This window comes from Mus caroli, chromosome 8 (genome assembly GCF_900094665.2).
Source record: "Mus caroli chromosome 8, CAROLI_EIJ_v1.1, whole genome shotgun sequence".
NCBI lineage: Eukaryota > Metazoa > Chordata > Mammalia > Rodentia > Muridae > Mus > Mus caroli.
The window spans coordinates 40,759,971-40,776,201 of record NC_034577.1 but is presented as its reverse complement, the minus strand read 5'-3'; the positions used below and the strand labels follow the sequence as shown (position 1 = coordinate 40,776,201).

At 41.8% G+C, this 16,231-nt stretch overlaps 2 protein-coding genes across 8 annotated transcripts in view; both read left to right on the top strand.

Annotated features, from left to right (window-relative positions):
* Stox2 (storkhead box 2) overlaps positions 1–9,055 on the top strand; it is a 229,789-nt gene extending 220,734 nt beyond the window's left edge. For 5 of the 7 annotated variants that reach the window (XM_029480538.1, XM_021169886.2, XM_029480540.1 and 2 more), the window contains one exon: positions 4,932–9,055. In XM_029480538.1, the coding sequence (XP_029336398.1) occupies positions 4,932–5,127 (196 nt within the window). In that variant the 3' untranslated portion in view covers positions 5,128–9,055. Of the gene's footprint in view, positions 1–35; positions 92–4,931 lie in introns of all 7 variants that reach the window. The other 2 variants (XM_029480539.1, XM_021169889.2) reach the window with 1 other exon arrangement.
* LOC115031716 lies at positions 9,047–15,989 on the top strand (the record flags this gene model as incomplete). The annotated part of the gene is made up of 2 exons (XM_029480249.1): positions 9,047–9,284; positions 15,562–15,989. Coding segments are annotated over 2 exons (666 nt in total), but the record flags the coding sequence as incomplete, so codon positions are not given.
* Positions 15,990–16,231: the final 242 nt, after the last annotated feature.

The window sequence follows — 16,231 nt, the reverse complement described above, 5'->3', positions numbered from 1 at the left end:
GTTGTTAACAGCCTGTTTTCTAACTTCTTTTTCAGGAATTGAAACCAAAAAAAAATGTTTCTGCAGCTGTAGAGATCACTAATCTGGACTGGTGGGTTGGTCCCTTCCCTAAAGCTTGCATCAGAGTCTGATCTGAGACCAACGCATCCCAATGGTCTTCTTCTATTTGTATTGACAACCAGGAAAAGGGATTTTTTTTTAAGTCCTTCAAAAAATTTTTAAAAAGTAATGTTCTGAGTATGATGAATATAGTCAGTGCGAGGAAAGTGGTGGAGAGCAGTTTGGTGCCGGGATAACGGCTGCCCCCTTTACTGTGGAGATAGTAATGGGTTTTACAGTCTTTCCAAAGGACCCAGAAGTTCCATGCCACTTCAGTTCCTATGCTGTGCCACTTGCTTAGACGTCTTCTTCTCCCACCTTGATGTGGACAGAGACGTGGCCACCGCCCTTTAGTGTCCTGATAGTTCAGCACTGCTGATAGTTCTGAGTGTATAAAGCCCAATGGTGCCCTCCCATGCATTGCCATTGCTTAGGGGTGACACACGCACACACACACACACACACACACACACACACACACACACACACACACACACACACAGAGAGATGTCACACTTCCTGTTTTGCTCCATCGCTCTTTCTTCTCTTTAAACAGCAACTTGGGATCTAAATCTTGCTTCTGAATCCTGCTCCAGATTGGTGACTCTAAGATGCAGAAATGCTCCTGAGAGATGTATACATCCTCATCTCCATTTCCCAAGACCTCATAATATTTATAGTCACAATAAGTACCCACATCGGTACTTCATTTGTTCATTTGTGTTATTAAGAATTATAATGAACTTAGTCATGATCATTTCACCCTATTTCTGGGTATCTTGGAGACACATTACCCCAAAGTCAGACGTGGGGAGTTACTATAATGTTAATTCCACAATCAGGCATTTGCTATTTCTTAAAGAACCAGCTCTTGATTTGTTATTATTTTGGTCACATAACCTTGTTTTCCAGGCTAACACATAAATAGACATTCTAATGTCTGACAGACATCTATCAGAGTTGGAACTCTGGTAAACTGCTTGGGAGTCCAGGAGCCCAGGTCCACCCTGGTACCTTAAGGATCCTTGAGAAAACGCAAGGAGCACTGACTCTGGTCTTTTTAAAGAAAATATTTTGCTAAATATATTTTTCTCTCCCACATCAGATTTTATTTTCCAATTAATTTTCTTTGTCCTCCTCCACCTGTCTTCCTGTTCTACATTTTTTTTTTCCTCTCTTAAAAACCCTAGCAGGAGGAAGCAGACCACTGATGGTCTGTGATAAAAGTTAACCGCCATTGCTTATGGAAAGGATGGCTTACTTGCCTGTGTCTTTATGTTCATTTTTTTATCATGTAGACCGCTTTGCTTAGTGCCTTTCTTGCTCGACGCTCAAGCCCTTCACATTGCCCCCTCAGCACCTGGACTTAGGCAGCAAGCAGCGGCACTCCTGAGACTGCTTTGAAGGAGCTGTTGGGACTGAGGAGGTTCTAACCTAAAGGCTTCTATAGTATTAAAACTTTGGCTTGTTTTGGAGTAAAAAGACATAGTCATGAGATAGTTGAACAAGCATCTTCACAGAATATATTATTTATCGTGAAACACGGACTGTGTAACATAGAGTTTGTAAGTAAGAAGGGGACGTTCATTCTAGAGAGAGAACCTTTCCCCGCTAACCATGGGTCTGTCTAGTAACACCTGATTGGATTCCCTCTCCTGCAACATGTGGAGCTCCCAAAAACATTAGGCAGAAAATGAATACAAGAATTTCTAATTTTGCTGTTTTATATTAGGACCCTTTGATTAGAAATGAGCTGACAAGTTTGCTTTCTATATAATTCCCTAGGTTTACCACGTTACCTTCCAAATGCATTGAAAGAGTATAAAAAGAGAATATTGGATTTTAGAGTTTTCAACTGGAGTGGTATTCCAGTGAGTGAGCGATCACTGTTACGTGGCTGTTGTGCCATCACTGTGAGGAGTGTGAATTTGAAGGAGGCCATTTATGGGGATCTGCCCTTAAAATTATTCATTAAGCGATTATGATTCTACCAAGAAAAAAATGTTTTTTCTCTCTTCACTTGAAGGCTTTAGAGATTACCCAGAAGTTATGGTTAGCCATGTTTTCAGTCCAGTTTATAGAAACTAAAGAATATTAAAATGTGTGCTTGCATGCATACACACACACACACACACAACTTGAACTGTGCTGTGTGAAAAGTAATATTTAAAATAAAATGTCTTCACATGAAAAGGTCGCTGTTTCAAATGTGAGACCTCCCCCCAACTGGCTGAGAAACATCCACACAATTACCAGAGAGACTCCAGGCAGCCATGGGCATGTGCTCTGGAAAACCCTGTGCCAGAAAGAGGATGGACAGCAAGCAGAATCACTTAGTGAATCTCCCCTCTAGGAAGTCCTAAATACACTTTTAAAACAGTCTTTCCACATAGTTCTGACTGTCCTGGAACTCACTATGTAGACCAGGCTGGCCTCAAACTCATGAAATTTATCTGCTCTGCTTCCCAAGTGCTGGGATTAAAGATGTGTACCACCACTCCTGGCCTAAATAGCTCCTTTAAAAGGTTGTGTTCCATTTTTTTTTCAAAATTAAAATTGATAAATATTTTTATTAGTAAAAAGCCACCTCTGTTGGATTTTCATCAGTATATCCAGATCCCTCTGTATGAACGTCACAAACACTGCTCATGATTACAGCTGTAGTGAAATCTATTCTTTGCAGAAATTAGAGTACTGTGCCTATCCATCCCTACGGATGCATTAGATGTAGCTCAGAAGTGATCAAGCACATCTTATTCCAAAGACATAACTAATGTGTTGTGTTGGAACAATTTCTGTGTCCAGTTCCAAGCACATTATCTGGAATACAGCAGGTATACAATAAATGTGAAGTTGATTCCTCAAAAGCTATTTTAAAATGTATATCCTTTGGACCTTATAATTCATACTCTCATAGAAAAATGTCACTAGTGATAGCATCCCAACCTAAACTACGGTAGTTGTTTCGCTGATTATGTGACAGATGTGTAACAGAAATGGCACCTTCCTAGATTTTAATGTGCTACGACACCCATGCTTATTTCTTCTTTACCATCACTCTTAAGTAGGTAAGTCACAGCACAGTTCTCCCATTCTAGACATGATGAAGTTAGGTGCTGTTAAGAGTTATTACCAGTGAGATGGCTTAGTGTGTAAAAGACACTTGCCACCAAACCTGACACCTCAGGCTGATCCTAGGATCCATATGGTGGAAGACCAGAAAGGACTTCCACAAGTTGTCCTTTGATCTTTGAAGATGTATCATGGTGTGCTCACGCACATGCATACCCACCCACCCACCCACCCACATTTTATTTTTAAGTGGCTATCATGATTAAAAGTGCAGTGAATGGACTGTATCTTAAAATCTTGGGGATGCAACATCTTTGCCCTTCATCCTTCCTCCACTGACCCCACACCTCAGTCACAGCTCTGGAAAACTACTGATGGATTTTTCTAGGGAAAGAGGTCAGGCAGGTAAGTAGATAAGCCAAGTGCCTTGTATCCTAAGTGGCATTTTGGTGTATTCTTTAGATGTGCCCATGCTATCAGAGGCTGAACAGAAGAACTTGACTTAGCTCTTGAAGCACATTGATCCACTACATCCAAAAGGAAAATATTGGGGGTTTTGTTGTTTGTTTGATCGTCAGTGTACATACTGCTATTTGAACAATTAATTCTTGGCTTCTTGATGATGCAAAAACTCAAATTGCTAAAGGATCAGGGTTAGATACCCAGTTGGAATTTGCTGCTAAGGAAGGAGATAGTGTCTAGACCATGGTTGTTGATCTGATAACTAAGTTTAGCTAGCTTAGACTAGGTGTGGAAATAACTCTTCAAATATGTTTTGAGCTTTGAATCGTGCCAGTGGGATGGGTATTTTGAGAACAATTCTGATTGCTTTGTTCTAGGTAAGTAGGTAAAAAGCTTTAGAGTCACTTTGAGAACCTTGAATATAGAACCTTCCTCCTCCCTTTCAGCCCAGTGGTGTGATCTGCCTCCCGAGTGCTGGGATTAAAGGCGTGAGCCACCACGCCCGGCTCCAGCCAAGCGATCTTATTTCTGCTGTTGTCCGGCACTTTTCAAACATGGATGTTTTAAATCTCCTATAGCAGTGAAATCAATTCAAATATTTCTGATTTAGAAATCTTAAATGGAAATAATGAAATTTTAAAATCACCTCATCCTTAAGAAATAAAAATATTTTTCTCAAAGGGAGTCAGGAATGAATTGCAGCTTCACAAAGAAATGAGAGAGGGGAGATAAAATGTTCTTTATGTGAACACACAACTATGTTTTCACTGAAGTGGTAAAATAGAGACAGAGGTAGAAAGTATTTACAAATAGTTTCATTCCTATTTGTGTGGCAAAGTCAGCTAGTGTCATGTTTGAAGTCCATCTGCCAAGTTAACATCTAATTAAAAGCATATCGAAGGAATGGAATCTTTTAGTACAATTACAGATCTTTTTCAAGAGCCATGATGTCTGTGCATTCCCAACTTTTGCTGAAATCATCACATAGGCATGTGTGTTCATTGCCAGTGTGGTAGGCATCTCTCACATCACCTTTTGAAAATAAAGAACAGGGGAAAACATTTCAAACCACATTTCGTAGTCAGAAACCAGGTGAGCTGCAGTTCATATCTCACATGAGTCTCAGAGCCCAGGCTGGATGAACACAGTCAGATAATCATGGAGATGCACATTGATATGACATCACGAACCAACAGAGGAAGTCCATTAGCCCCATCACTTGGTCTTCCTTCAGGGGCTCAACAAATAATTGTTTATATTCAAAGCCAAACCAAAACCAACCCTTTTTACTCTTCTAGCACTCGGGAGAGCCTGGCTTCCAACACATCAAGCATTGTTGAAAGCAACCGCCGTCAGAATCCTGCTTTGAGTCCAGCCCATGGCGGGGCTGGTCCAACCTTCAACTTCCGCGCCAGTACGGATCCCCCGACCAGCGAAGCTGAGAAATTACAGAAACCTTCCAACTGCTTGCAAGCTTCTGTTACTAGTGTATGATTGTCCTTCTGCCTCAGATCTTCTGTCTCATCCGATACAGCAACGTTTACGACGATTGGGCCTGATGTTTACATCTCTGCAAAGACAAACATCTCAAGCACAGGTTGGGGGTTACTTGAGCTGTGCTGCTAAGTAGGCTAGGGCAAAAAAAAAAAAATCTTCATTTTGGAGTATTGCTTTTCACATGTATGGCTCTGTAGCAACCGAATAGCAGTAGGGGAGATGTACACACGTCTGCTCCCGCGTCACTAACTGTATCTGAGCACACATAGGAAAGTCTACACACTGTAAGTGGAACATGCATTTTTCAATGTCATACAGTTGCCAATTTCCATTCTGAAATGCCACAGAGTTGTGTTGCTCCCAGCTGGCCTATAGGGAATGGGGCCATGGAACTAATTCTTGATAGCCCCGCCTCCCTCAAAAAAAAAAAAAAAGCCGCCACAAAATGTAAATGTAGGGGTGTCCATTGTGGAAAAGAAAATCAATGCCAAACTGGGCAGAAGGGACCCCAGCCCTTTGTGTGTGAGTCCTTTAAAGTACCAGTCATTTTTCACTGTGAGTTTTCACGACACTCTTGCGGGAGGAGCCCATGGGAGTGGGTCAGAGGTCCCGATGGATGGACGTAGTTAGAGTGTTTGTTTTCGCTCTTTTCCAGCTCACTGATGCTTGTCTTGAGTATTTTTTTTTTAACCTTCCCTAATCACAGACCGGAATATAGGCCTTTGAAGTGGACAAAGGAAGGGAAATGCAGTCTCACGGAGGAGGGCGGGGACACAGCACTGAGTGCTGGAGGAGGAGGGTGCATGGATGACCCGGAGGGATGAATCAGATACTGGAGCGGGATGCCTGCCTCCTTGAGACACTTAGGATGAGCGAGCTTACTATACTAGATACAGTGATTAGTTTGTTGGGAAACAAAATGTTCTTTATGGTACAAATGAAGAATGTGGCCTGAGGGTGTTATTCTTTCTAATGGAAGGGACATAAATCTATTTTATGTAGTTTTAAATAGAATGCCTAAATTAGGCTGTGGGAGATGATTTTTAGTGGTTGTAGGAAAGAGCAAATTTAGGGAGAGTTGAACTTCAGGCCTTTTATTCCTGGGAAGATATCTATAGAGACAAACATTTAAAGTAATTTTTGATTAGAAATATACATGGGCCCTTATAATGGACAGTGGAGTGTCCTCATTCTGCTGGTGTGGTATATTCTTAATTTGTACTCCCCTAAAATGTATCAGAATGACAATTATGCATTCATGAACTATGCCAGAGTAATGTTTACAGATACTTTGTAACAATGTCAGGAGGCGCGTTCCGTTCCGGGGGATTGTGTGGCAGTACCCTCATCTTTTACAGTGGTTTCTCCACACTCTGGTTTATGACGCTGTGCTCAGTATCAAAAGGCTTGGCAGGAGGGGGCCCACTAACCATTCCTCTTCAGTCCTACAGGAAAGGCGCTTCTGCCAAAGTCCCTGTTTCCTGAGAAGCACTGCATACATCTGTAGGTACTGGAAATCCATCTGCACCAGGGTTAGGTCTGATCCCAGGAACATGACCAGAGATAAAGTTATATTCACTTTAGTGTCAGATGAGTTTTGGAGCCATATACCATAATGAATTCATAACTAAATGACTTAAAATCAATATAAAATATTTTCCCTCAAGATTCCGGTAACGAGCATGTTTGTGAGCTACTTCTTTTTCTGTCATATGAAGTAGGTGGAAACACATATACTCATTTTTGGTCTGCTATTTGGAAGTTGTGTTGGGTCAAACTGGGCTCCTTAAGTTTGGTATACATTTCTTTTTTGTGCTTATTGTAATGAAGCTTAAGCAAGATTCTCAATATACCGCTACATCATTGAAATGCTTAAGGCAATTGGCTTTGAATCTCATACTTCACTTCCTCCCAGGCAGGCCTCGGTTGTCCGGAAACACACTGTTTATCTTATCGCTTAAGTCATGTCCAGAAAGAGCAACCATGTATCTTGTATACTTTGTAGTCTGTTTGCTTAAGGAGCCATATACCATATGATTCCTAGATCTGGTCTAAATTAATCCCCCACCCCACCCCCAAAGAAAAAAAACCAACCTGCTCTGAAACTTTTGGCATACTCAAGTCATAAATAATAGGACCATTCAAACAATACATTAGTCTCTGATTGACCCTCTGAACGTAGCCATTGGAAGAACCGAGTGCCCTGTGAACAGGAGAGGACGTAACTACGTTTAAGTGAAGCTTTAAAATACGAATTTTTGATAGTTCACAAGAAACAGGTTTACAGAAGGTGTTATTCAAACAAAATGTGTACACTATTCGCCTAATCATTATGGAGTACATGATTTAAAAATAAATAAACAAAAGAACCTCCCTTAGACCAGCAGCCATTAGCATAGCAAGATGGGCTTTAAAGATGATATACCACACAAACAGACATGCCGTGGAGAAACACTCCTGTGAGAATCTAACCTGGATTCTTGAATAGAGGAAGCACTGGTGGTGGGAAGCACATGGCAGATAGGATATGCGCATGTGTCTAAGATGGTCTCATCAAGATGGTGAGACTCTTGACTCTCACAGCCTCAGGCTGAGGCCCTCTCTGGGCTTTGCCACGATTATTCTCCACTGGAACCACAGCTTTGTGTTCCATGACGGCATGTCTAGTTTTTAGAGTTTATCAACGGAAAAGTTTACAAAACTGAGTCTGGTTGAATCTCTGTGAGGCATTCAACTTTAAAGGGTCAACACATCTGTCGGCATTTTGCACACTTATATATTATTATGATACAACATATTACTTTATGGTAATTTTTATTTTTTACATATAACTACCTCCATGAATCTGATGAAATGGCAGCCACGGTGTGTTAAAGTGTGTTCTTAAGACAAAAAAGCAATGTTTCAAACGCGTTTCAACAGTAGGCCATGGTGTTGCGTGTGTGTCGGTGACTTACCCATTGGACTCATGACTTTTTCGTTGCCATGGTTTTCTTTCACAACATCCTTTGGCTTCCAACTATAAGCCTGTTGTTCCCCTTTCTCTCTCCCTTCTCCCCCATGAAAGCACATTTGATTTGTTACAAATGAATGAACATTTTAAAATTACTGTCTTCCCCGCTTCTCCACTTCTGCTATTGAGAGAGAGAAAGAGAGAGAGAGAGAGAGAGAGAGAGAGAGAGAGAGAGAGAGAGAGAAAGTCCTCTTTGGCAAAGAGCCACTTGGTAAACATTTAGGAAGTTATTAATTCCTATAGAAATTGAATTGGATTGCTACCCCCCCCCCATAAGAAAAGACATGAGAAATTTGAACTGCCAACTTTGAAGCACTTTGGGCCTCTCTGCTTTTATCATACGCTACCCTATGGAGCCCAAACTTCCTTCTTATTAAAAGAACTGTGCCGTGCATTCTGGGATGTCTGTTAAGCAATTTATCTACCGTTTTATATATCTTACACATCTCAGGAGACCTTAATGAGTGCAAAAATAGGATGTGTGCACACCCAATAGGGAAAACCAATAGGAAAGAAGAAATGAGAGCAACCAGGTAGAAATAAGAAATGCCTGTGTTTTTTATGTTGGGGAATTCACATTCAGGAAACACAAATGGAAAGGGAATGTGGAGGAGCAGTGATTTAAACACCAGCTGTTCCTAAATGTCTCTTTCTGAAACTGTTACAATGGACAATGAAATTCTATTGCAGCTGCCACCAAGACAGGAAGGGGGTGGGGGTGGGGGGTGTACCTAGAAGAACATCCTTCCTCTTTTAGGTTAAGATAGCTTTGTACAGTCCTACCTAGGATTAATCACTTGTCACCACAAAGTGTACTTGAAGGCAAAGCTTGTGGCGACAGTGATGGGCACAGTTCTCACCAGACCATTTGGGAGAGGTAGCATTCTGAGCTTGCGCTAACAACCAGCGACTGGTAAAGTTCCGCAGCTCAACTGGGCATCTCAAAGTGCTTCTGAAGCGTTAGCCGCACAATGGCAGAGCAGGTCCTGTGGGTCACACGTATGCTTGACAGGAGCAGACAAACGGTGTGACTCAAGATCCCCCAGAAACACAGTGGCAGCTCTCTCTCTCTCTCTCTCTCTCTCTCTCTCTCTCTCTCTCTCTCTCTGTCTGTCTCTCTTTCTCTCTGTCTCTCTGTCTCTCTCTCTCCCCCTCTCTCCCAGTGACCTATTTTCTATCTGTTTGATAGGCCATGGTGAGACATCACTAAAATGCTATTTTTATGATGTGTGCTAATAAAGAAAACAAATGCAGCTTGACACCTTGTCCATTTCATTCAAAGAGGTGTTTGGAATCCCAGCACCTCAGCACCCCTTTACTGGTATTGAGTTAGGAAGTGCGAGATGAACAAGTCCACACCAATACCACTGTCGTCAAAGGCCAGTCCAGACATCCACCTTTGTTTACAGTTTCTCATTGGGTTCCTGTCATTTCTGTGATAACCCCATCTTCAGGAACATTGGCTGCTCCAGGCAGTGGAAGGTGCTGAAACAGTTTTTTTTTTTTAAGTTTTTCTTTAAAATATTTATCAAGCACTCCTCACAGTGCTCAGCTACATACCATCCACTAAACTATATCAAGCCCTGCTTTGTAGGATCTGGGAAGCTGATCCAATTCCAAGAGTTTTGTCAAATTATGAGATAGAAGGTCTTTGACATCTGCTTTCTCCTTTCCCACAGACCAGTCCCACACCCAACTAGCAGTGTAGCGCAGACCACAGTAGACACAAGGAGTGGTGCTTCCTTCCCCACCCCCAACTTCCCCACCCCCCACCCCCACCCCCGCCATTGTCAAACCCATCCAATAACGTCCTGTGAGCGAGGGACTCCTTGGCCCGTGTTTAAGGCTTGGGGAAATTAGAAACAAGAAAAATGAATGCAAAAGCCATGGGAGGCATTGTTTTTCTTTGGGCTAGTTAAACATGGCGGAAAGGGATTGCTATTGTCCGAGCTTTGCCAAGAAATACAAAAGAATCAGCTGTCACCTCATCCTTCTCGAAGAAGGTTTTAGAGTATTAATGATACAAGTGATATTTTCTCATGGAGTTTTCCTTAGGATACATTTCATGAATTATACACAGGGAGACATTTTATTAGTAGATCTCATGTGTTTGCAGAAGGTACTGGCTTCTCCCTGATTGATATCCGTCCCCTTGGCTTGCGCCAGCAATGCAGAGGGGCTCCGTGGTGACGGCTTCTATGATCCATATGCCTGTGTCTTTATTATTGTTGTTCACAGGCTTAATGGTTGCAAAATTTAGAATTCGGCAAAGCTCCAGGGGAAACTAGCGGTCTTGTGATTGTATGCAGGCAGTCAGAGGCCTTTAACGGCTCATTGCTGGCTTCACTTGTGAGCACACGCACCCGTCCGACTAGGAAAAGGGTATTTCCGAGTGAGGTACCAATGGCTCTGGAAAGGCAGAAATGGAAGGTTAGAGCCAGGCTGGTCCTTGTGCACCTGCCTACCTCCCTGTCCAAAGGCTGACCTTGGTACCCCCCATTCCCCTACTCTTGCCCCAAAAGAGGTACCACATCTGAGACCTGAGCTCCCCTCCAATCCCAGTCCTCTCCAGCTCCGGGACCTTCATCCTATAGAACATTCTAGACAGCCCTGACTTCCTTTCCTCTGAGAGTTACCCTCTCTGCCTCCTTGTCTCCTCCTCCCACCTAGATACCTATTCCACCACCACTGTTTCCACATTGGAAGAACAGAATACTGTGTAGTATTGTGCACGCATGCCAGTTAGGAGTAGAGCTCCCCTAGAGTCACCTTCATGTCAGTGTCAACAGGTACAAATGTAAAGTCCTTAGAGCAGTGACACCTGTACTCTCTGGAAGAGAATTCAGTTTGACCCTCCGAGTTCCAAGGGATCATGGCTCTGTAGGTGTCTTTCTCTGCGTGGCTGACTGTGACGATTACATTAGGGTCAATGAGCTAAGAAGTACACGTGGGATTCACTATGTTAGGAAGGAGTTTTGCAGCCAAGACTGCCTTGAATAAAAAATGTTTTTGCACTGAAAAAAAAAAAAAAAACTTTAAATGACTTGGTCTCTGGTTGCTGTAAAGGTCATCCAAGATGGATGTTCTGTTTATATTGTATAGTATTTCATAAGAAATAACTGCAGTTCATGAAACGTCTTCCCTACTGTTACTGATTTCTAACAGCACATTTGTAACATGGTTTTTATCGTGTCCGTGTACCATATTGTAAATGATGATTCCTTGTCATCCTTAGTACAATAAGTTAAAAGGAAAAAAAAAAGGACAGGGATTTTTGTAAGTCTATATTTGAAAGTCCCTCCATATGGTAATATTGTGTTCATGTTGTATATGTAGTGTTGTGTGAAATATCCATTTTGGATTGTGTTACTTTTTAAGATATTAAATAACATTTGGTTATATGTGTAAGTGGATTTTTTTTTCTTTTTTTTTTGGTACTCGAGAGATAAATTATTTAGAGGAGGCCAGTTTCCCTCTCTGATTAATGTGAGTTTGGTAACAGTTCTGTTGCACATTTTTTTTTTATTACAGTTTTTAAACTGAAAACCAAACATGGAGTTCCTGTATCAAAGTTCTTTCCCTGTGGACTTGGAGAAGATCACATTCGGGGGTGGTTTTAACACAGGACAGTGGTTAGAGCTGCGTGTGGTCCCATTTTGTATGAAATTATAGAGCAACATGGTTATTTGCGGGGGGCGAATTTCTCTTATAAAACCACTCATTTAAAAACTGGTGACATGAGTTAAATGTCCTTCAGGTAACTCCTGTGACGTTTGTCCATGTCGTCAGGGACGTTTGTCCATGTCGTCAGGGACGTTTGTCCATGTTGTCAGAAGGGAAGGAAGAATGCTTACGTGTTTGTTCGGTGGTCTTCAGCATCTAGCTGTGGATTTAACATAGAATCTAACAGCATTCCAACAACCGGGGAACGAAAAGAATTTTTCTTTTTAACTGTGCCTAGAGTTGAGATGACTCAATAGAGAACTTGTTGTGTAAACGTGATCCCCAGCACCCACATAAACTCAGGGTGCGGAGGTGCTCCTCTATACTGAGGCTGGATCCCTGGAGTTTACTGGCCAGCAGTCTGGCCAGACTCTTGAACACAGGGTTAAATGAGAGTCTTTCTTGAAAAAATATGGTAGAGAGGGACTGAGAAAGACACCTTACATCAACTTTTTAAGTCTCCATATACACACATGTCCGCGTGCACATGTGTGCTCACACATGGAGACATACATGCATCCCCCACACACATAAATGAAGTTGTGTCTGTATTAAACATGCATGCATGCATAGACTCCTTCCTTGTCAAATCTCCATAAGCAATAAACCATAATATTCTCTCACCACATTTGCATTCCAGTAGGTATTGTAGTCATCAAGATATGGTTTAAAACTCGTCATCTTTAGATTTGCTTTGGATACATGTGAACACTAGAGGATTTTCTGTTACAGTTGAGGGTTTGAGTATCCATGGGGATCCTGGAGCCAATTCCCTGGAGCTGGAATGGATGCCTTTAGATTCTTTTGAGTCCCCTTGGTGACAGGTCCCCTCCTTGGTGATGGGTCTTTGTGGAATAAAGTTCATCTCCTGAAACTAAAAGTGATACTCTGTCAAATGAACAACTAAACTAAGAAACAGCCTATAAAACCCCAAACACTAGACTTCCACAGTGGAAACCAATTTCCTTGGAAAAAGCATAGACCTAACATAGACTTCCATCCCCATCTCATGCCTCAAAACGCTCCTGTGGCCGCCTGCATCGACAGGCTTGAAACGGGAGCAACAAAATGTGGCTTATCCCTGAAAGTCATCACTTTGAGCTCCTCGAATTAACTCAGAGGACAAGATCATTGTCTGAGGCAAGTTTTGGAAGTCTATGTTAGGTCTATGCTTTTTCCAAGGAAAAAGTTCATAAACGTCTTTTCATTCTAAAGGAAACAGCATGGCTTTAACTTCTTTTTAGAGTGGGGAGACTTTTTTTTTTATTCTCCATAGAAAAAGTCCAAGTGGAATATAAGTGCCTCCTACCCCATTGGCTGCTGTGAAATAGAGAAACACCGAATAATAAAAAGGAGTTATTTGCCTGACTTTCATAACTTATTTAACTGGGAAATCTTAGCCCTACTCTGGGAATACTTGGCTTTACTGATAGGCCTATTTTCAGGCCCAGTGGCTCCAGACTCTTTCTGTCAAACCAGTGGTTCATCTTGTAACCCTTGGGACAGTGTATGGTGATGTCTGCACATTGCACATGGCCTTAGGCAGTGAGGAAAATCAAGTTTTTTACACTCAGGAGAAGCAGGGTAGAGTTATTGATGCATCTTGAAAGAATCACAACAGGAGGATCTTGAGGCCTGAGATATGCCTCCGACAGATATGAAAAGCGAGACGGAGTTAGTTGAGATCCATAAAGGCAAAAGTGACTCTGTAGTTTCCTTCTTGGGCATATCTAAGAGTTTAGGGCCGGACCTAATGCCCCCAAAGTGGGTGAACAGCCTCAGGTTTAGCCTCAGCTCAATAACAAGGCTGAGCATTTTAGGTGGCTACTTTAGCCTCCAGGTTTCATAAAACAAGTGCCGTTTTGGTCACACCCCCTCATGGTTTCCTTGTTTTTCTCTATGGCAAAATTGCACACGTTATTTTCTATTACCTCAGATTTCTTTGACTTTATTAGACTGCCTAAAGACATTTTTTGTGATCTTTGTTTTGTGACGGAACCTTCCCCTAATGAATAAAGATTTCAAGGGACCAATCAATCACTTGGCTAGAAGGAGGAGGGACTTCCGGGTCAGAGAGTGAAAGAGGGGAGGCAGGAGAAAGGTAAGGCCTTTTGGACAGGAGAGAGCACCAGGCACAATGTAGGGAGCCGGAGCCTCCCAGTTGTGCTATTTAAACTTGACCATGGGTCTAGAGATGGCTCAGCAGGTTATGACCTTTGTCACTAATCCTGATGACCTGAGTTTGATCCCTGAAACCCTCACAGGAGAGAACTGACCAACCACTGCAAATTGCCCGCTGACCTTAACACACGTAATGTGCACACACACACATTCAAATACATGAAAAACATGTCTAAGACTGTTTTTAAAGATTTACTTGGTGGTGGTGGTGGTAGTGGTGGTGGTGGTGGTGGTGGTGGTGGTGGTGGTGTGTGTGTGTGTATACCAGTGTGCATGTTACTATAATGGCCAGAATAAGCATCAGCTACCCCTGGACCCAGACTTGTAGCTGATTGCCCGCTGTCTAACATGGGTCCTAGGAACTGAACTCAGGTCTCTTAGATGAGCAGGAAGCACTCTCCAGATCCTCAAAATGTTTTTAACAGAAAAAAAATTTTTGATGTTAATTTGTGACTGGTCTAAATTATTTCTAACCACAATGGAACTGTTATAGTTTAAAATTCCTGTTCACAGTGCCTTCGCCCAAGTCCACGGACCTCGGATCTACCATCTTATTTCTGCTCACCTTTGTGTTAAGAGCTTTTTAACTGCCAGCTCTTCTATGGGAATCATGGATCTATGTTCACTGGGGGTTAGATAACTAACCAGCAGTGTGCAAGTATGTCTAGAGAGGTATGTGAATAGATTACCGATAAGTAATTGCAGTAAACCAAACAGATTCCTTTAAAAGTATGTTTAGCAAACGTACTCACTGACAGTCCATATGTGTGTGTATATGATGCACTGCAGCCTTATCCCGTGCTCTTGCTCCTCCCACCCTTGCCCATCCCCCTTCTCCCTGGAAGTATCTCATTTTCATGCTTTTCTGTTGGGTTTTGTTTTGTGACCCAGCCCTAAACAGGACATTTCTATCACTCCCTTTAAGGCAGCAGTTCTCAAAATCATGGGTTATGACCCCTTTGGGGTGAGGGTCACATCTCAGACCTACCATGTATATCAGGTATCTACCATGTATATCAGATATTTACAGTGTGAATCAGAACATTAGCAACAGAAGGAGCAATGATTGGGGGGTCACCACAACATAAGGGACTGTATTAAAGTGTCACAGCATTAGGAAGGTTGGGAGCCACTGCTCTAAGGCTTAGGGAACATTGGGGAAGAGAGGGCAGAATGCGCAGGCCCAGGAGGAGTGGGGAGACGGTGCTGGATTGCTGACTTAGGGATATAACAAGGCTGTTGGAATCACGAATGCACAGCTCCTGCGCTTGCCTGCACTGGGCCTGCACAAGCCTGGGCCTGTGGGTATTCAGTCAGAGACATTCTTAACAAATTGCAAAATCACAAAAAGTGTATTCTTATATTTATTTGCATTTCAAGTTTTCAAGAGGAAGGAATTATTTTTCCATTAGAAAATTTTCCTTTCTTCTCTCCTTCCCTCCCTCCCTCCTTGCCTTTTCTGTGAACCCCTTCATTTCCTCATCTTACCTTCACTTCTTTCCTGCCTTCTTTATTCTATCATCTATTTGTCTATCATCTATCTATCATCTATCTAACAATCATTTATCTATCATCTATCTATCATCTATCTACTAATCATTTATCTGTCTATCATCTATTATCTATCTTCTATCATTTATATACCAATCATTATCAATCTCTCTCTCTCTCTCTCTCTATATATATATATATATATATAAAATCTATTTGCCAATCATTTATCTGTCTGCTATCTATCTATCTATCTATCTATCTATCTATCTATCTATCTATCTATCATTTATCTGTCTATCTATCATCTGTCTGTCTATCATCTACCTATTTATCATCTCTATCTACCTGTCTGTCTATATCTATCTACCTATCGTATACTTATCTATCATCTTTCTATCTATCTATCTATCAATCTATCTATCTATCTATCTATCTATCTATCTTGTAGCAACTATTATCTGTTTATCATTGATCAGTCTATCATCTCTGTTTTTTGCCTGTAAATGGCAGTGAAACAAAAGATGCCTGTAGGACCGACTCTCTGAAACATGTGTCACCTTGGGAAATTATTCTGTACTTTTCAAGTATCTGTGGTCCAAGGCAGTATCTTCCATTCTTTGCCCCAACATCAGTATGGAACTTTCTCTTTCTCAACAATGAAGTAATGACTCTGTGGTCATCTTGTGGAGG